At 39.9% G+C, this 20,399-nt stretch overlaps 1 protein-coding gene and 1 long non-coding RNA gene across 2 annotated transcripts in view; one reads left to right on the top strand and one right to left on the bottom strand.

Annotated features, from left to right (window-relative positions):
- Window positions 1-9,768: 9,768 nt before the first annotated feature.
- On the bottom strand, window positions 9,769-10,811 carry LOC137478969 (uncharacterized). Its single transcript, XR_011001911.1, has 2 exons — window positions 10,493-10,811; window positions 9,769-9,873 (listed from the first exon to the last, which is right to left on the bottom strand). It is a non-coding gene; the product is annotated as an uncharacterized lncRNA (long non-coding RNA).
- A 3,164-nt stretch (window positions 10,812-13,975) lies between these two features.
- The window catches only part of PLPPR4 (phospholipid phosphatase related 4), a 32,086-nt gene continuing 25,662 nt past the window's right edge, over window positions 13,976-20,399 (top strand). The window contains exon 1 of the mRNA XM_068199748.1: window positions 13,976-14,372. Coding sequence (XP_068055849.1) covers window positions 14,295-14,372 — 78 coding nt within the window. The 5' untranslated portion in view covers window positions 13,976-14,294. The remainder of the gene's footprint in view (window positions 14,373-20,399) is intronic.

The raw sequence follows: 20,399 nt of genomic DNA, 5'->3' as shown, positions 1-20,399 counted from the left end.
GTAAGGGAATGAATATTTTGTTCATATAAAATGTTCCAAATGTTCTTATTGTACTATAACCATACTAAGTCAGCTCCTTTACTCAGTGGAGTAAATTTGCTGAACTGGTAACCTTTTCTTTCTATTATGAATAGTCTGAAGAGACATAAAAACAAAGCACCAGACTGTGTTCCTAAATCCTACTGGAAATGAAAGGAGCTGTTCTGAAACACCAGGAAGCAATATTTGGTTCTAGTGGTTTTTGTTCACAAGGTGGCTATGTTTTGAGTAGTTCCTGCCAGGAAGGTATTTTGAAAGATTCATTAGATGCATTGACTTCAGTCATGTGCTATTTTCACTGGCTTAAAATAAAAATGAAGGCAGAATCAGGCTATTTTCTGGTTCAGAATGCAGCTGTTCTCCCCTTGATGGCATAACTAATTCATTCAATAATAATCAAAGGATTCTAAACCAAGATAGTCTAGCAATTTCCAGTTGTCCATTATTTTTTTACTTTCCCCTCATAATCAGACTTGATTGAGAGAACATAGGAGGAAAAAACACATACACTATGAATGTGATAACATTTCCCTTCATTCAAGAAGATGGACGGAATAATTTTCCCCTGGCTATGCCTTCTTGAGTTCTTTCTTTCTGCTTAAAAAGATATGTTTTATAGTAATGATCCAACTTTATATGGTACTGAAGTGATGTAAGCAGTACCAGTGGGGCAGGAAATATCAACATCATTATAGCAAAGTTTAATGCTTTGAAAGCTGAATCTAAATTTCAGAAAGGAACAGTCAAAAGGCATCTTAAAAAATCTCAGGCAATTCTAGACAAATCTGTCCTATATGTATATCAAATAAATGTGAGATTTATGGATTTATGATTTAACTTTTTTCTCCCATTTACTCTTTCTTTCAGCCTAGAAAGGGACCATGGATTCATTTCAGTAAGCTATTTCTTTAGAAAGACAAAGGAGAGCAGTTCCTCATGAAATGCTTTAAAATACAGTTTGACTGAAGTCATTACCTTCAATTGGGCCTAGATTTTTTTCCTTTTACGTGTAATCTAGTACTAATCTAAAAAAGGATCATAAAACAGTCAGGTTTTACATGGTGGATTACCTGTATTGAAATATTTAGCACTTTCCATTAACCATAGTCACAAAAATATTTCCTTTACTTCTTTGCATCGCCTAAGAAAACATGAAGGAACCAAACACACATTTTTCTTTATTTGTTCTTGTCCATCCCTTACTAAGCACCACATTTTGAAGGGATTGTGGCTGTTTTACTAAATACCATTCGTGTCCCAGGCACTAAATACAGCATAATTGTCTGAAAAGTAAGAAGGCAGAATTACTAACTGAAGATGTAAAGGTTTCCCTTAGTCATTCCAGTGAAACTTATATCATCTGAACTGAGCAATAAGCAACATTTCCACACACACCCTGGCTGCACTCGAACAGAACAAGCTGCTTAGGCCCAATTCTCATCAACAACTCACAAACCAGCAGAAAGCAAAGAGCGCAGCACACATATAGACAGGGCAGGTCCATATCCTTTGAAGGCATTGATGTTATCAAGTGTAAGTGAGCAACTAATGCCATCTGCAACATTTCATTGCAGGTGAGGATTCATTGGAGCAAAGAACTCTGCAGGATTCCTCCATCTGAGGTTAAGCACTCGAGACTGGAAGTGAGGAGAAATGATTGTCGTTGGTTTTCAACAATTTTTACAGAGAAACTCTTGAGGGAAATGATCTTGTCCTGACATACTGATTACTGAAAAATCCATTCCAGATAAAAATAGCTCTTAAAGTAGCATTTCATTCCCAGGACTTGGAGTAGGTTGAGGAGGTGGAAAAGGGCAAACATGAGGAACAGCTATGAATATTTCCTGTTAATTTTTGCATTTAATGCAATATTAATGCATGTCCCATTATATCAGTTGTAATCTGCACCTCTCTGCTCTGTATCTTTCTTGGAGTGGATTAACTAGTAGCAAATAGCTCAGAAAAATGCTCTCTCTTCTCCTTTTTATTATGAAGTAACCTATTCTCCATAGATCTTGTGGTAGCAGGGGTGAGCTTTAAATCAATGCAACTTTCATCTACAGAGCCATGTGGGATTGTCCTTTCTCCTATCCCTAGAGTCCACACAACTCCTGAAATAAAAGCCCACAGAGGAATACTACACTTAACCTGGCAAACTTCTCTTCTTACATTCCAGAGGTATGTTTTTAGGAATAGTTTTTATAAATCGTGACTATAATTATTTTTTATACCACCACTTAAGTGTCAGCTTCCATTTCTCCCATATTCAACAGTTTTCCAAAATAAAAAAGCTGATCTTACTCAGAACTGATATCCAAGACATTTGATTGCTACACTGCTAACACTACTGGTTCATTCTATTTTCATAACAGGAAAAAAATTGGAAAAATAGCTGCTCCATATAAAAAAAAATCTCAGCATTGCTTTGTCAACCCTTATTTTTTGCCTTTCCTATTTTACATTTTAAAATACTTGGAGTTTCAGACTATACTGAGGAAAAAAGTACTTGAGAATTTAAGTATAGTAAAAGATGATAAATTATTACATAAATATAATCTTATGTGTTACATTTAAAGGCAAAATCTGTGAGTTAATTCATAGAACAGTTCTAATAATAACAACCCCTATTTCTTGTTTTGTGAAATTTCTACATGAAAAATCATCCATTGTGTCATTAAATTGTGTCATTTCATCAAAAAAAAAAAAAAAAAAACACTAGCCATGGAAAATACCCATTGGAAGTCACAACCTCAGGTTCATTGTTTCCTAGAAGAACATTGGAAAATACCCATTGGAAGTCACAACCTCAGGTTCATTGTTTCCTAGAAGAACATATGTTATTTGGAAAATCTTCTGGAGACACAGAAGGAGCTAAGAATTGCTGTGTTGTCATTTAGTGACAGTGTGACCAGAAGAGATAAGACAGGAGGAGCTGAACCTCTTGTTACAACACCTGATCCTAAAAATTCTAGGGACAGTAAAGGAGTCCCTTAGTGCCTCTGGGAAGAGGACTTGGTCAATGCTGTTACAAATTGTACCCAGTTGAGTATCTTTAGAGTTACAATAACTCACAATAACAACAGACTTTCTTCAAATGGCCTCACAGTACAGAATTAATTATAATTTACATAACACTCATAGCATCTCCTAACACTGCAAAGGACATGATCCCCATTTTACAAAGGCATAAACCTCAGCACTGAGAGCTTATGAGAGACTAAAAAAAATTGTAGAAAATAATTAATGACAGAAACAACAATTCTTTTATATTCTCTGCCAATGCCACCATTATTCTTTGTAGAAGGTGAGTTTATAATCCTATTTTTCTAGGTTTTGGGAATATCACTCCTGGAAAGACTCACGTAAACTGAGTGGGAAACTGAACCTTTTGAGGAACAAACTAAATACACATAAATAATTCTCAAATGTACAAATTAAGCAAACTGAAAACAGACAAAGTTTCCCTAATCCTCTGTGTAGACAAGTTACGTGGTCAAACAGATGAAAATATTCCAGGCAAGATCCCTTAATTGAGAATGCCCATGAAAACAAAGAATTCTTTTGAACAAGGAGAGGTGAAGGCTGATCCCCTGAACCTATCAATATCTCTCACCACATCTTTGATACACCAGATATCCATTACATATATTTTAAATGAAAGGTTGGGTCAACAGACTGGAAAAGTTCACAATATTGAGAGCAATGCACAGAAGCACTTTTCAAATGTATTTTCCCAGCACTTAAAAACAACCAGACTGGATAGCATGAATTTGATGTAGAACAACAGATCTGCATATCTGAGAAAACTAACTAGGCAAGGGAGATTAGGGAAGCAGGACACTGGTGATCATCTGTTTGGAATTCCATCTCCATGCATAAACTGCATGTTTCTTCTGCCAAACTTTGCAATAGGAGATACAGCTTTCCACTGTGTTCCTTCTGCTACCCAGCTAAAGCGGTGTTTCAGCTGCCTGCAACATCCTACTGACACCAGCACCTTGAGATTGCTATCCTGGATTCTATTAGCTGGCTACAGATAAGAGATACTGCCCTATAGACAGCAGTGGAGTTATTAGGATGAGGGAAAGAGAAGCTTCCTGGCTACATGTTTAGTCACTTTCTTGAAAAGCTCCGTGCTAAAATGCTGAAGGACAAAGAGATAGAAGGACAGGACAAAACAGGATGGGACAAGACAGATGGGACTGCCAGCCCTACCTTGGACAGCTCCTCAGCATCACTTCTGCCCATGAACAGAGGACAGTGCCACTGGACAGCAGTGACCTGGGTACAGGTAATATTTCAAGGGGTATGGTAAGCACAAGGCATGGGCCCAAGTAAAGAGAAGGGTGTCATATTGCTCTTCACTTCCAGGCTCAGGTTCCTGCTTTCTGTCTCAAATAACTTCTGCCCCAAGCAGAGCGGGTTGGCTGCCAGTACACAGGAGACAGCACAATAGGGAAAAACAAAGAATTAGAGCACTATGGAGAAAGGTGCAGGGAGTTTGGAAACAGGTATGCCAAAGGTAAACAGAAGAGGGTGAAAACATTAAAATTGAAGACTGGAAGAGCTGGATGACAGAAAACGGTAATGAAGGGAGGATGGGGAGGAGGCAACAAAAGTAAGAAACTGTAGAGGAGGGAGCAAACAAGACATTGAAGTAGAAGAAAAGAAAAAGTTTATAGAAAATTGAGTGATAGAACTGGGATGGTGAAATGGCAAGGAAAATGGGGAAAATAGGTGAAAGAGATATGAACAAGAGATGCACAAGCATCTAGAGAGCATAAAATAAAATGCAAACATACAAAATTGTGTGGCAAGAACTGAATTCCTGAAATACGTAATTCATATTATGGGCAGTAACACCCACTTCTGCAAAATCACATCAAATCTCCAAACCTCACATCTATATCTCAGGACAAATCAATACTTACTATTCCAGCCACCAATCCATTAACAGATGAATGGATACGCTTTAAGTCCTGGGAAAATGTTAATACTTTCCAACCTCTTAACAATGATCACAGTCTTGACATCAGAGCATTTTAAAATGTAGCATTTAAACCTGTTTAATTTAGATGGTAGGGGCATTCATTGCTTTTAATTTTACTTTTGTGCTATAAATAAACTAGCTGATGATATCCAGGAGTCATAAACAATTTTCTTCTGGTACCAAAGATGGTGTCAGGGTTCATCTGCATATTCATCAAGTTGCATGCACATAAACAAGAAAGTTTTGTGGATTACTTGCCCTACTTCTTCTAGTGTAGTGAAATTTACAACATTAGGATCTTTTAACAGCAGATCAGACTCCCTGAACTAAATTCCAATGTGAATGAAAGGAACTAGTCCCACACTCTTATTTAATTATTAGCAATTAAATGTAGAATTTTACAACAAAATGGAAAACTTTTCTGTTACCAAAGCAGTAAAAATGCAGAAAAAATAGCTGAAATAAATTATTTCCATTAGAGAGACAGATGAGCCCATTCAAAGAATGGTAAAATAAAGTATTAAGCAGTTACAAAAATAATACCTCCTTCATTTATTTTCCTTGGGTTTAGACATGTAATTTGTCACTGGTCACAATTCCCAATTTATCACTAGAATTTGTATCTGGAGCATTCTACCAGAGCAGGAAGGCAAATAATAGTAATGAAAAACACATGAAAATTACATTCTACCAAATAAGTACTTACATTGATATTCTGCTATCAAAGACATTTAAACTCCAAACAAATAAATCCTTTAATCAACATGAATGGACTCCTGGGAAAGATGAATAAAACTACACTATTGTGTGTTTGTATTAATTTGGAATTAATAACATTTTTGTAAGGTTTTGGTTCTTTGAAAATTCAACAGTTTGCTTTTTAATTTGAGTTAGATTAAAGCTATCAATAATTATATTTCAGTGCAATTCAGGGGTACTGCTGAAAAATTGTCAGAGTGACATCCCTTTGTCCACAACAGGAAAACAGGTTTTAATGAATTTCTGGTCTCTAATTAAGCTGCAATTTGCTTTTAAGCTACAAAAATCCTAGTATGTAAAATGCTGTGGGCCTTTTAAAGTAATATCTCCACGAAGGAATGCCTTATTTTTCATGGATTTGCAAGTGTTTGGATGAAGTTACTGTTTTAGCTCAATACAGTTTTTACCAAAGCAAATCACTTAGGGCTCCCTTAACCTACAATGATCTATTGCCTCAGGCCATGCACTTCTCCTTGCTCCTCAGTTAACTGATAGCTGCTTCTCTGTCCATAAAATCCATTTGCTCCCACAGTATTGAAAAGGAGCTTCTCTCCTTTTGTAGATCTCACCATCTTCTTCATAAAGCATCCCCACAGGGTGGAACTCCCTTGAAATGGCAGCTGAATTTTGCTGAATTTGGCTACACAGCTTCTCCCCTCTATACGTCTACAAAATCAATGGTAAAAACTAATTCCTCTAAGTTACATGAGCAAAGCCTTAGTCCCTCATTTGGGGGGTTCTTACACTGATAATTCAGAAGCCATAAAGATGTCAGATCTCATTTTGGAAGCATTTCACTAGGCTGAGGGACACACTGCAGAAATATAAGGCCAGCAGGAGAATTCCCCACCAGCCAGTCCACAATGCAGAGGACTGCAGGAGTTATGGTTACTATAATATTTGGTGTTCCTGAATGCTTCCACAGGCTGTTGTTCAGGCAAAAAAGTCAAAGTACACTTAAGCTACTTTGGATTACATTAGGTAACACTTTGAGCCCTAATTTCCCAAGATTTTATACCATTTTCTTTCTAGAATGTCAAATGTGTCAAATTCAGGAGCAACCACCCAGGGAAAGCCAGGTGCTGAATGGAAGAACTTGAAGCTAAAAGCATTCATTAAGCCATCAGATATGTCTTGTTCCCTGTTTTTCCCCATTCCTTTTATATTCTACTGTTTGTGTTTACTGGAGAAGCAACACAAAACAAGAACTTACTGTCACACTATGCCATGACCTGCACACAGCTCAAGCATCCACTTCTGCTTGCACTGTTGCAAAATCATCTTATATCTTCCATATATCTTAATTTTTTTTCTGTAAGTTACACCTAATAGTTACAATCCTTAAAACTCAGCAAGAACTCATAATGGCTTGAAAGTGTTTAAGATATTCCAGTCAGGAGAGATGAAGAACTGCACCAGGAAAATTACCCCCTTACATGATGTCTTATTATTATTACAGTTGCCATTACAACTCTGTTCAGGCTTTGCACTCTGAACTTTAGCAAGATACTTCTATGGTGAGCGTTTGTTGACTGTTCACATCTACATTTCCATTCTTAACAGACTTTTCCATATTTAATTCAGCAATGGTTGATTTTAACAGCCTTCTAAGCATGATCACAAAGGGGCTGAAAGCCACCTGACAGCTCTTCACTCACACTAGAGAACCAAAGTACAAAATCATTGTATAACCTCTTTTATTTTTGCCCAAGTGCTAATTTTATACAGAACACTGTTGCTGGGAATATTCAACTATTTTTTATAATCCAGGTATTTCTACTCAACTTATTCATAGATCAGGTTTTTATTCACTTTTATTCTACCAATAGAATGATTCCTGCACCATGATGTTTCTGCATTTATTCAACATTGACTGACAATGAGTTTTTCTGCTGCCTGATGATATTGATTTTTCTCAAGGAAAATGTTATACAAATAATGAAATAAGTATTCCATGGTTTTCTCCTTTCTGTTAGTTCAGTCAGAGTTTTCTGGTGCTCTAGAGTACAAATATTAATGCTGATATATATTGAGTGTTATTGTGGAATTGCAGTCCTGTAAGCTGATGTGATTTCACTCAATTGCCACATTGCTTTAAGACTTCATAAATACAAAAAAAAAATATTTATGTGCATATGTACACATAGGGTAGGCTTTTATGCCTCGGTTTTACTAACTAACAGTGAAAATTGATATTTAATAGTGTGGGACAGGAGTTTTCTTCAGTTGAGAGGCTACCTCATTTGTGTCCTTGACGACGAATAGCACTAGGATTACAGACTTTCAAAATAATTGATATACTCATATGGAAGTTAATACTGGACTTCAATATTGTAAAAATAAAAGATTTTGTCTCTTTTCAATTTGGAGCATCTAAGAACACTCTGAAAAATACAAGTTTTAGTACTTCAGATATTTTTCCGCTACCTCCTACGAATAAGACTATCTTGTGTTCCTACAATTCACTTGCTAATTTTCCTTCTCAACATCGTGCATGCAGTTTGCCTTCCTCAAGGAATTTGAAATATGCATTTTTCATAAAAATTCTCTATTTTGAGGAGGTGTTCATTTAAGCTGAAAAAACATGACATCAGAGTCTTGGATGTGGTAAAACTATGTTGAGAAGCAGATATGTGCAGTAGTTAGAAGATGGACTAACAAATATCAACAGGCTATTGTAGTCCTGAAAATATCAGACAAGTGTACCAGTCCTTTTCAGACATGGTATTCAATAGAGACTGTAGGGCAAAGAGAATTTATTCTGGGACTCCAGCATTTCCATTTACACAAATGGGTTCTACTGTTAATTGCATGACTATAGTTTCTTACTCAACCTCTCTCTGCCTGAGCTCATGCACCAAATGGCTGAAATCTAATTAGCTGGTGATAACTTGCCTAGATTCAAGCAAGATTGCTTGCCTAGATTCAAGCACAAGATTTGTGACAGGTCACTGCACAATAACCCAGATATGGTTTTTATTGATATCTACACAAAGTTGCTTTAAAGAGGCATTGATATCCCAGAAATGGGCTGGGATTTTCACATTCTGACATTTTCAAGCCTTCATGCCTGTAACTAAGATCTTAAATACAGATGTGTGCAGGTAACCAAGAATCAACCATTATCAGCACAGAAATAAACACACACTGGGCACAGTCCACAGTGAGCACAGACTCGACGTCAGCCAGCCACAAGGCAGCTTCACTAAAAAGCCACATAACCACTCAGCCTGTTGCTAAATCTGACTTAAGGGGAAGCAGTTAATACAAACCACAGTCCAGCATTACACTTCTACAGCCACATGGCTTGCAAGCCATAACTTGCCTAAGACCAGAAAGCACAGGCATGTAAGTCTGCAAAATACTATGTAGATGTGTTCATAAATAGTATTTATAGCCACAGAGTCAGAAAAATCATCCTAGCTTGACTCATGCAAAACATGGAAAATTCATTTTTCAAACCAAACACTACAGTGTAAAAGGCAGCAGGAAAGCCAGGAATCATTCAGAGTCATCTGCTACTTTAAAGCTGTGACCTATATCTAGCAGCCAAGGAAAAGACATTAGAAGACAGAGCTTTACAACAACAGGAGATTATTAGGCATAGCAGAGAAACGATTGCTTGTTGCAATGACAACTTCAAGGCAGAATTTAACTCTCTCATCTGCACTGTGCATCTCTTTTGTATGTTTTGAACTTGTTCCACTATGACTCTCCCAGTGCTGTCACATGCCATCTATCCAAGAGTGCTATGTGCTGCCAACATGAGATCTACAGATGGGTCAAAGAGGAAAATTTTGCCCTAACATGAAAAAGAAAGGAAAAAAATCCTGCACTTGAAGAAAGCTAATGCTTTAATGATAATTAAGGGGATGCCCTTGATACCATTCAGCTATCCAATTTCGCTATAGCCTATAATTTTTCCCTTTCATAGCACTTATCAGGTTCATATGTAAGGTATTTTGTTTAGATGCTGGAAAAGATGCTGCCATGTTGTCTGACATGAGCTTTGTCCTGAGAGCCAGCAGTATTTTTCCTCCAAATAACAGACTATACTGAGGTAGTTGCACCAAAGATTAGAAAGCCTGTTCATCAAATATTCATAAAAATGTATCTGTCTTATGACCAGAACAATCTTTTAAATGAATGACTAAAACAAGCAACATCCCCTCTCTTGCTCAGGGCAGATTTACCTATGGAATAACATGTGAATTCAATACACACAAGAATTTCCCCAAATAGATTTTCCTGAGGGAGTGGGAGTGTGGTGGGGGAAATAAGAATATATGTACAAACACACACTGCTGCGTTTTTGAATTCTGATATGGCAAGCAAAGCAGAACAAAAAACATCTGTCAGTTCCACAGAGCAAAGCCCAGCTCCCATATGCCACCCTTTCTCAAGAGAGGATTACTGTTTTAATATGCTGAGTTCACATCATCTATTCTGCATTCAGCAGGCAAGCTAAAGAAAAAAAGATCTATCTATATAATATGATTTAACCCTGATCCATGCACACAGCCCCAGAAGTGGCTTTTCTGTGGGGAAATTGTGTGGTGACCAGAAGAAAGCAGGTTTCCTTAGGCTACTAAGCAATGGTAACTGCAACGGCAGCTGCTGCTGTAGCCTCTGGCCAAACTTCTGCTTCCTACAAACCTCCAGAGCCACTCTCTAACCAGGTAATCTGCACGGCCATAGACTCACCAGATCCTCTAAATCTTTGTCATATTATTTCATACTGCTTTTGCAAGTGGGTTTATTCAGTGATATAATACTGGTCTCTGCTTCTGCAGTATGCTTTCTGTTGCCATGGAAGCAGTGAAACCACAGCCATTGCCTGTGTCCAGCACTTATCAAAGCCTGAGAGCAAAGGCAGACTTGGCTGCAGAGGGAAGAGAGCACCTGGACAAAGAGACAATGACCTGCAGTCACATTTAATGCAGTGCAACTTTGCCAACACACTAGATTGTACTGGAAAATAATTTCAAATCAGGTTTCGAATACCTATGGCAGCTACTGTCTGCCTGAGAAGCACAAAGATGTGCTTTCTTCACCTGAGGTGCTTTCATCACCTAAAGAAGTTTCACCAACAATGCTTCTTTAGGGGGACAAGGTCTTGGGTCAAACTGAGCACTAAAAATCATCTTGCAGTCACCAGAGGCACCTACTGATTGCCAAGTTTTCTTTTTCTTGACGGAAAAATAAATCACTCTTAAAAACTCATTCTAGATGAGTCAGAAGAGGCCTATAGTCCACATCTATGAATTTCATCTTTTAGTTCCCCTACTCCTTTAAATGTTTTTATGAACTTGATTGGTTTTGCTGAAGCAAAGCATAAACAAACAATTTTATGCTTTATGCTAAGTGTTCCATGACACTTCTCTGAGTTTGCTTGAAGGTGGGTAGAAAAGCTGTCAGGAAAAGTGCAGATCCTGTAAATATGACTATCCAGCACATAGAAGCATTCATAAGCCACACATCACCACACTTTCTTGTAAGACCATAATGATTTAAATGGACAGAAGGTGTTTCTGAATTAGTTACCACCAACACATTTTTCTTTAGGAGATCATATGGATGAGACACTCATTGTGGTGGACTACCCTTAGACAAACACCAGGTGTCTACAAAAGCCACTCTATCACTCCCCTCCTCAGCCTAAGAGGGGACAGAAAATATAACAAAAGGCTCATGAGTCAAGACAAAAACAGGGAGAGATCACCTACTAGTTACTGTATTGGGCAAAACAGACTAGACTTAAGGAAATTAGTTTAATTTAGTATCAATTTATTAGCTAATTTATTGCCAACCTTACTGGCAGCTAGGAATCCACTGCTGGCAGCACACCAAGGCTGAAATGGTGAAGTGGCACCTTAGCTGTACCTTGGTTACTTATTCCTGAGAAAGCAGTTGTTCTACCTGAGTCTCAAGTGAGGATCTAAATGAAAGCACAGAGAGAAGGGTGGGAAATGCACCCTAGACATGTCCATGCTTGCCCATCAATGTCACCTTTAGGCTAGTGCAAGGCAGACCTGTCCCATGCAGGGATGCAGGCACTGATGAGCCTTCTCCTCCTCTGTTTGACTAGAATCCCATGTAGCTGTGAGAGTCATCGAGCCAGCTATGCCAGAGCATGCTGACAGCAGATATAGCTGTTCAGGTCACAGGTTTCCAGGAGTGCCTCATGCCTCTTTGTGAGGCTGGGGATGACAAACAGTTCTTTTGCTCACAGCACCAAGCCTGACAGAGTTCAAGAAGCATTTGGACAATGATCTTGGGCACATGGTGTGACTCTTGGAGATGGTCCTTGCAGGGCCAGGAGTTGGTCTTGATGATCCTTGTGGGTACCATCCAACTCAACATGTTCTGTGATTCTGTGGCAAGGTCTGTCATTGACAAAAAGTAAACACTTTAGCTAACTCATATATAAACCCACTCCTAGCTCTATCAGAATAAACCACAGAGAATTAGCACAACTCTTCCTGCCCTTACAGCAGTCACACAGCTTGCATGGTATCCTTCTCATCAGACACATATTTATAGTGAGTATGTAGAATAGAGGCTGGCTACTACCTTTTGTTTCACTGTACCTATCATAAATGCACTCTTAACAGGCCTTTAGGCAGTCCAATGATAAAATATAACTTATAGGAGGAGTTTTTCCAGTTTCTAAAGTTACATCATAATGTGACCTTGTGGGTTCATTTTACCAGAGAAGTACCTCATCCCCCTGATTCTCCCAGAATGAAGCAATTTTGTGTGCAACAGGCAGAAAAAATTCTCTTGAATATTTTTTATTAGAGTGTGCTGATTATTTTCAAGCCAGATTCATGATTTCACAGCAATCAAGGCTGAGACAGTAAATGCAATTAAGTGGTATCACTCATTACCCACTCTCCTCAATAATATTTACATATTTGGCAAGAACAAAATCTTACAACAGCTCCTCAACTCTTGCTGTTTTACTTGGGATAACCCACCAGCAAAGTTAACAAAAGTGACTACTTTTATTTAAAGGCTATACTTGTACTGATGGGTATGAACCACTACTGGACATCCCCACAGCACTCTGAGTAATTTCCTGGAATTTAGCACTGATAGACAGAAACAAACCTCCTCTGCTCACAGCTCCTCTGTTCCCAGTAACCCCCTGGCTACCTCCACTACCTGGAGGCCCCTGATCTGCCTTTTACAAGGCTACCAACAATTGCCCTGACCCCTGAGTCAGCAGAAACCCTGTAAATCTTTCCTAACAGGGTTAAGACAAGAATATGTGTTGGTATGGCAACGTGTGTTGCAGCTCTGAAAAGTCTTTTTCAATGATTTGGAGTCAGACTACAGATTTACCTTCTACACCTGCCTGCAGGCATGAAGTACATTTTTGATTTTACCCTCTCATGAAGCTTGTCTACTCAGTGTAGAGCATGGATTGGCATATCCACTCTAAATAAATGAAAAGAGAACAGCTAGAAAAGAAAAAGGGCTGATAAGAATCTTCACCTCCATTGCCATAGCAGCCAAAATACTAGCAACCATCCGAACAAAAACAGCAGGTAATGTCCCATTTTCCCCCAAAAGGAGAAAGACAGCAAATAAACAATGGCTGCCTGAGTCACACTTCTCTCCTTGTACATTAAAGCTGAACATCACAATGCAAGAATAAGCTTATAGGCACAAGACAACTTTTGCAGACATTATTAATGTGCCACAAAGAATGAAAATGCTTTCTTTCACTGAGAATTCCTGCAGGCCTTATCCAGGGTACCTCTCATTGACATCAACAGGAGCTTGCCTGAGAAAAGGCTGCAAACTTCGATCCACAAATAGGATCTTAGCACATTGCACCATGGAAACAATTGCTCAGGTTAATTCTGCTCTCTTCAAGACTGAAGCAGGAACTGCACCAGATACTTGACAGATCAGAGAAATCACGTGCCTCAGTATTGCACATGGGGTTGAAGAGCTCAGTTTGGCTCAGTCCCAGTCACACTACTCCCCCTGACTGGCAGTAAGACTGAGGTGAGGTGTCATTAACATTTTGATTTCAAAAAGAGTACACCTGCAAGAAAACAACATTGGTTGTATAGGAATGCTATTCCCTGGAACGTTCTACTACTCTGTTTCAGAGCAAATATTTCCCAGAAACAAGATAAACGCCGCAGACTCCTCAAGGAGCATCCCGAACACGCTGATGCCCCAGGGATCCTGTTCAGGTCTCCCAAACCCGTACGTGTGCGTACAAGTCTCCCGCCGCAGCCGGAGCATCCCCGCGTGCGGGCGCACGGCCCGGGGCTCCCCTGGCCGCCGTCCCCGCCTGGCCCGGCGCGAAGGAGTTAAGCTGGCCGGGACCCCCGCCCGCCGCCGAGCAGGCTCCTGACGTCAGCCCCGCGCACGGCGCAGCGCTCGGCGCGGCGGCGGCGGGCGGAGGAGAGCCGCGGCGGCCGGGCGGCTGCGAGCGGCCGGGGCAGCGCTTGGCCGCGGGGCCGCCGCCCGCAGCCCCGCCAGCATGTCCGCGAAGGAGCGGCAGAAGGGCAAAGTGACCAAGGACAGCGTCACCCTCCTGCCCTGCTTCTACTTCGTGGAGGTGAGTGGCCGCTACGCCGAGCGGGCTGGCCGGGGGCCGGCGGCGGGCGCGGGGAGCGGCGCGGAGCCGATCCGCGGGGAACGCGGTGCGCCCGCGGGGAGCGAGCTCGCCCCGGTGCTGTTTCCGCACCGTCTGATGCAAAACCCTTACGTGATGCTTTGTCTCGCCGAAATCAGCATCGAAGCTCCCTTATAAGGAGTAGGCATACACTAATCTCATCTTTCGAGCTTTTTGAAGCAGGAATTATTTCTAAGAATTACTCAGAACGTGAAAGGGTGCCTCAAATAAATCGGACTATGTGCACAGGAACATCTCGGGAGGAAGACATGTTTCAAGAAGGGCTGGCTTCCAGGCAAACGCCACTCGCATTGCTTTGATAGAATAAAAATCACGTTCATAAGGGAATGCTTAGAAAAATAGACATGTTCTCAAATAGGTAATCACTGATATATTTTTGCTGACCCCTGAAGTATGTGTTTCCTCTATCAGAGACAAAAATGTCTGTTTGGAAAACAGAATGAGGTTCTCGGCACATCTTCTAGAGCAAAACCTGGTATGGCTGCTCAGCTGGTAGCAGGTGGAGTTGCAGAGACAGTGGCTGCTTGGTGTGTCACTTGGAGGCACTTAGCCTCCCTGGAAAGTACAGTCACTTAGGTACTTCTGGAAGATCATGAGTAGACACAGTTTAAGCTTAAAGAAACAGTTGTGATGTGGATTTGTTTAATGGCACAGCAGAAAGAGGAAGGTACAAATGTTTTATGGCTTGACTGAAGTGTTTCATGTGACCCTATTCACAGGCAAGAGAGCCTGTGGCACTTTGAGGTACCTGACTTAGTTAAGAAACAGATTGTGAAAATAACATGAAGAACTTGATGGCAAAATACAGTGTAAGTTAACTATACCTGGCACTCAAAAGCATAAAATAGATATAATACTTAATATATAAAAATATGAAAATATAAACATAAGGTGAAATATAAAAAAATATATATTTTCTCTCAGATGCACTTGAAGGGCTTTGGAGGTTCTCTAGAAGGTAGAAGGGGGTTGGGTTCAGAAGGAATTTTAGTTAACAGTGGGGTGTTTCTGTTCTGTAAGCACCTGGATATGGTCAGCAGCTAACACTAAGCTGCACCAACTGGAAAGCTTAACAGAGACTGGTTATATGGAAGCATCAAGCTCATCCTATCAATGTTATTAGGCCTGCTCAAAAAAAGCCCTTTGATGGAAGGCACTTGCTGTGGCATGTATCTTATATTAGCTTTGCACAGGAGGCAGAGGTCAAGCTTGGAGAAGCCCCTAAGAAAAAGGTAAGGGACTTCTTCACTCTGTGCTCTCTTTGCTGCTTTGGGAATCCAGATAGAAGGGAGGTTGCTGAGCAGGTATCTAATGCTGGAAGTGATGTAGGGGTCCTGCAAGATACAACAGAACTTGTGCTGTGCTTTGGCCTGCAGCAAGATGGGATGAAATGCAGAGCAACAGCACAAACTGCATGCCTGCTGCTCTTAAGAGTTGCCTTATGTAATACTGATTGCATATATACACTTTTCCTAGAAGCTCCCTGCAGCTGTTACAAGGAATAAGGTAAAGGATTATGTGAGCAGTGAGGAACCTACACTGATCTCTGCTTACAGTTCCCACATGAGGCAGGCAAGTTCTCCACTCAGGTCTAGACTGTTAGGTCCCTCAGCAAGTCATTCCAAGCTTTATTTAAAAACAAGTAGAGATTTTCAACACTCAGTTGCTCTGAGGGAGTCAAAGCCTTCAATTAACAGCAAAGTCTGCTAATGAACTTTTAAGAGTTCTATGTTATTCAGTCACAGGAGCAGTCAAGAGCTTGTGTGAGCCTTTCCCCACCAGGAGTAATTTCTAATTACTGGACTGCAGACTTACAGCCCTTCTTGAACTGAAAAGTAAAAGCAACATCAAGAGAAAAAACTGACTGCAATACACTTGAACCTAAATGTTGATTAGGAAACTTTTTGGTGAGTTATCAGCCCTATCCCATTACATAGCATAAGGATTTGAAACTATTTCCCACTTTTCAGTTGGGGACTCAAATCACTTGGGTGAAAGGGTAACAACAATTCATGTGATACTTGAAGGGAGCATGTAGCTTGTGTTCCCTGTGAACGCCCACTCCGCATTTGCACGCATGCGCACCAATTCTCATCAGACTAACGAGAATGCCTTTCTAAAGCTTTGGAGCACAGCAAATTGCCAGCACTTCAGCAGCATCAGGGAAAGCACATGACTTAAAATCTTCTGTTGTGATTGGCTCAAACAGAACCAGATTAAGTTGTACTCCATGAAGAGGGATTTATTCAGAGATCATTTAATTGCAATGAGAAGTTTGCAAGTGTAAGGGATAGTGGAGTCAACCACTGTGGTTGACGGGCATTACCGTGTAATAAGGATTTCCTTTGTAAGCAGGAAGGTCCTAATGCAATCTAACAACGGCCAACTACTTAGGCCCAAAACTTACCTACTCTAAATAAGGCTTTCTGAATTTTAAAACTTTTACTTTAATAAATGGATGGTAAGAAACAGGGTTTCAACCTCTTGCCTTTGAACGCTGTCAATTCTCTTATGTTTTTTTTCCTTTTAGCACTCATCCACTTCTATTTTCCCTCTCCTGATCAAAGAAGACAATGCTTTCCCACTCTGAATTGCAACAAAAAAAACCCCATAGCCCATTAAGTTTCCACCTTCAAACAAGAAAAGTAGGGCTTGCTGACATCCACTTTCCAGCAAGACCTGTTTAGGAGGTCTAGGCCTAGGGAAAACCCTGTTTAGAAAATACATTTCTAAAAATGTATTTTTTCCTCTTGAATGCTAGACAAAAGCATAGACTTGGAAAAAAAGATGTTCAGTTGAAAGTTAAAATTTTTTTCAACATGGTAGGAAAGGGATGTATTCATGTTATACAAATGAAATATATTTTAAAGAGTGGAATGAATGAAATAATACGTGTAACAGCCAATATAATGCAGGCATGTAGAAACAGCAACACACAAATACAGTTCTGACACTAAGGGGTTTCAACTGTTAAGATCCATAAGAATGTGTTATGAATGAGATTAACTCCAGTAAACAAATGTGTTTAGTGGCAGTGACTATCAGGCTTAGATAAAAATATGATTACATAGAATGTGGGCAGGCCAGCTGCCCTGGAGAAAAGGAGACTAAGATGAGACCGCACAGCTGTCTACAGCTTCCTCACAAGGGAAAAGATGAAGGGCAGGTACCAATCTTTCCTCTTTGGTGACAAGCAACAGGACCCAAGGGAATGACAGGAAGTTGTGTCAAGGGAGGTTTAGGTTGGATATTACACAAAGATTCTTCATCCAGAGAGTGGATGAGCACTGGAACAGGCTCCCCAGCACAGCGGTCACAGCACCAAGCCCGATGGAGTTCAAGAAGTGTTTGGACAACGGTGTCAAGCACATGGTGTGACTCTTTGGGATGGTCCTGTGCAGGGCCCGGAATTGGACTTCATTGGTCCTTGTGGATCCCATCCAACTCAGGACATATTCTAAGAACTGATGGATAATTCAAAATGGCAGGTGTTTCCAACAAAAGAGTTAAAACATAAAACTAACATGCTCATCTTAACATCATTAGAGCTACTCTTCATTTACATGGGAAAAGCAAAACAAGAGTCAGGCTAGAGCTTTGAAAGACAGGGAAATGGAAAGAAAATTAAGAGACAGCTTCTGAAAAATGTAGATAGGTCATTCTCTAAAAGTATTAGAGGCAAATAAACATTATGAAGTAAATCTCAACACATTTTCAATTACATATTTTCAAGTTTCATGACTCATAAAATAAAGTAGTTTGATAACTTATCCTATGTCTCCTAGGAATGATTTAGAGGTTATTTTAAAGGACTGGTAATAGTTCTCCTTAGCAGAACCTCTGATTAGCACACACTCCTGAGAGCTGAATAATTTTAGATTGCCTTATGCACACTTACCTGAAGGGCATGGTAATCATCACCTTCAGGCAGTTAGGCCTCTTTTATTCCTAATTGTGCTTAAGGCATTTTAGGGTTCTATGGGTTATCTGAATTTCATTTGCATAGCTGAGAAAGACAAAGCTTTCCATGAAAATTCATAGTCCCTCTGGCCTAGTAGGAATTACTTTTCATGGTAAAAAATCTACTTACCTCTGGGAGATACTGAAAATGAGTATTCCTGGAAAAAGTTTTGGGTTTTGTTAACTGACTTGGTTTTCAGCATATCCAGAGTATATCATTATTGTAATCACTTAGAGAAAAAAATTGATGTCTTGAATTTTAATATCAATCTGAAAAACTTCCAGAGTTATGTAGTTTCCATTCCTAGCAGAGTGGTCATATTTTGGAGTCAGAACAGACAGATTTCTCTCAGTGAAGGAAATAGACTGCCTTTACTCATGCTCTCCCATTTCAAAACCTCCTGGTTTAAATCCTGTTCTCATGGAAGTTGCATAAATTTTGCATTTGACTTCAGTGGCATTACTGCTTCATCCAGTGCCTAATATGTGGAAATGCAAAAGGTCAAGGTGTTGTCAATCTGCATAACTCGATGCATTTATTCTCCAGTTAAATTGTGTTGCTGTAGCACAGCCTTCATGTGCTGGTTGTGTGACTTCCAGGGACTAAAATTGGAGATATTTTAGATACTGACCCTTGTGCAGTTAAATTTTCTTCCTTGTCTTCTAGACTCTCTGTTATGAATTCATATGGATACAGCTTATTTTTCTACATTTTACATTTTCCAGAGCTCAGCCAGGCCTTAATCAGTTTGGAAACACTTCTTCCGGTGGTAGTAGACCACTTACTTTCCTTGTTCCCCAAAGGAGTTGGAATTCTCACCAGCAGAAAGCATAAAGATCTATTATCATTGTAGAACTCCAGGCTGCAGAACTCAGGGGGTCATGAGACCCCACTGAAATAAGTGCATGTAGAGAATGGCCACTGAGTCTCAGTAATAGATGATTTACTTCCTTTTGTTTTTAGCATACGCTGAGAGAGCTGAGCTTGAAACTCAGTAGCACTTCTTAGTCACATCTGGAATGTTTTTCAGCTGTTCAGCCATGCATGACCCACAACATTGAAATTACAGTGACCTGCAAGTCATGTATAGGTGTGACTGCAAAAGACATTAAAAAAATCAGTGGAGTGCAGTGAGTAGAATAAGAGAGAGAATAGGCTGTAGGAATAAATCTTTCTTCCTAAGAATAGGATGTTTGGATCTAATGTAAGAATTAAATTGTAATGCTGTGCCTTGGAGGCACAGTGTAGTCATATTCCTCTCTAGATTGGTTTTCTGTTATACATAAATTAACTGGGGGCTGCACCTAACAAAGATCCCCAATGGCAGAAGGTGAAATTATCCCTTTGCTACTGTCAAAGAAGCATAATATTTTCCAAATACGTCTTCTTCTCTCAAAAGAGTCAACCACGTGTGAGAGGAGGAGAAGGAGAAATACACTTAGTTCTCTGCTCATTATGCTGACCTAGTCATGTGGCTGACTCTCAGAAGATAGATGTCAGATGTGTTTATAAAGCTGCATTACAGACCAATATCCCCAAAATATTAGGGGGCCATCTGAGCCCTGAGGAGGCTGCTATGCATTCAGAGCAGCTGTATAATTCACTGGCCAAGTCATCAATGTTGCATCCTCTCTGTCACTTCTATGCTTATGGAAGAGCTGTACAGCCTAAACAATACCAGCTTTTAGCAGGACATGACCATAAAAGGGGAGTGAAAAGGGAGGTGCCACACCTGTGCTGAGACTGTCTTTGGAAAACAAATGCAAATGTCACAAGCTAGATGTCCCTTCTGGTTTTGGCTATGTGCTTGGCAAGTGTAGAGTTTGAGTAGTTCTCAGTGAAAGAAGGCTCTGCTTCCTTTTCAGTCCAGCAACATCCTCTTGATCTAATACTTCCAGCAGTAAAATAAGGCCTGAATATGTTAGAAATTAATGGAGCTACATTTTTCCGAATCACTACCTCTTCCAAAAATTTATAATGCTACCATC

Source organism: Anomalospiza imberbis, chromosome 9, assembly GCF_031753505.1.
Source record: "Anomalospiza imberbis isolate Cuckoo-Finch-1a 21T00152 chromosome 9, ASM3175350v1, whole genome shotgun sequence".
NCBI lineage: Eukaryota > Metazoa > Chordata > Aves > Passeriformes > Viduidae > Anomalospiza > Anomalospiza imberbis.
Note: the sequence above shows the minus strand (reverse complement) of the source record. Positions and strands in the feature narration are given on the sequence as shown.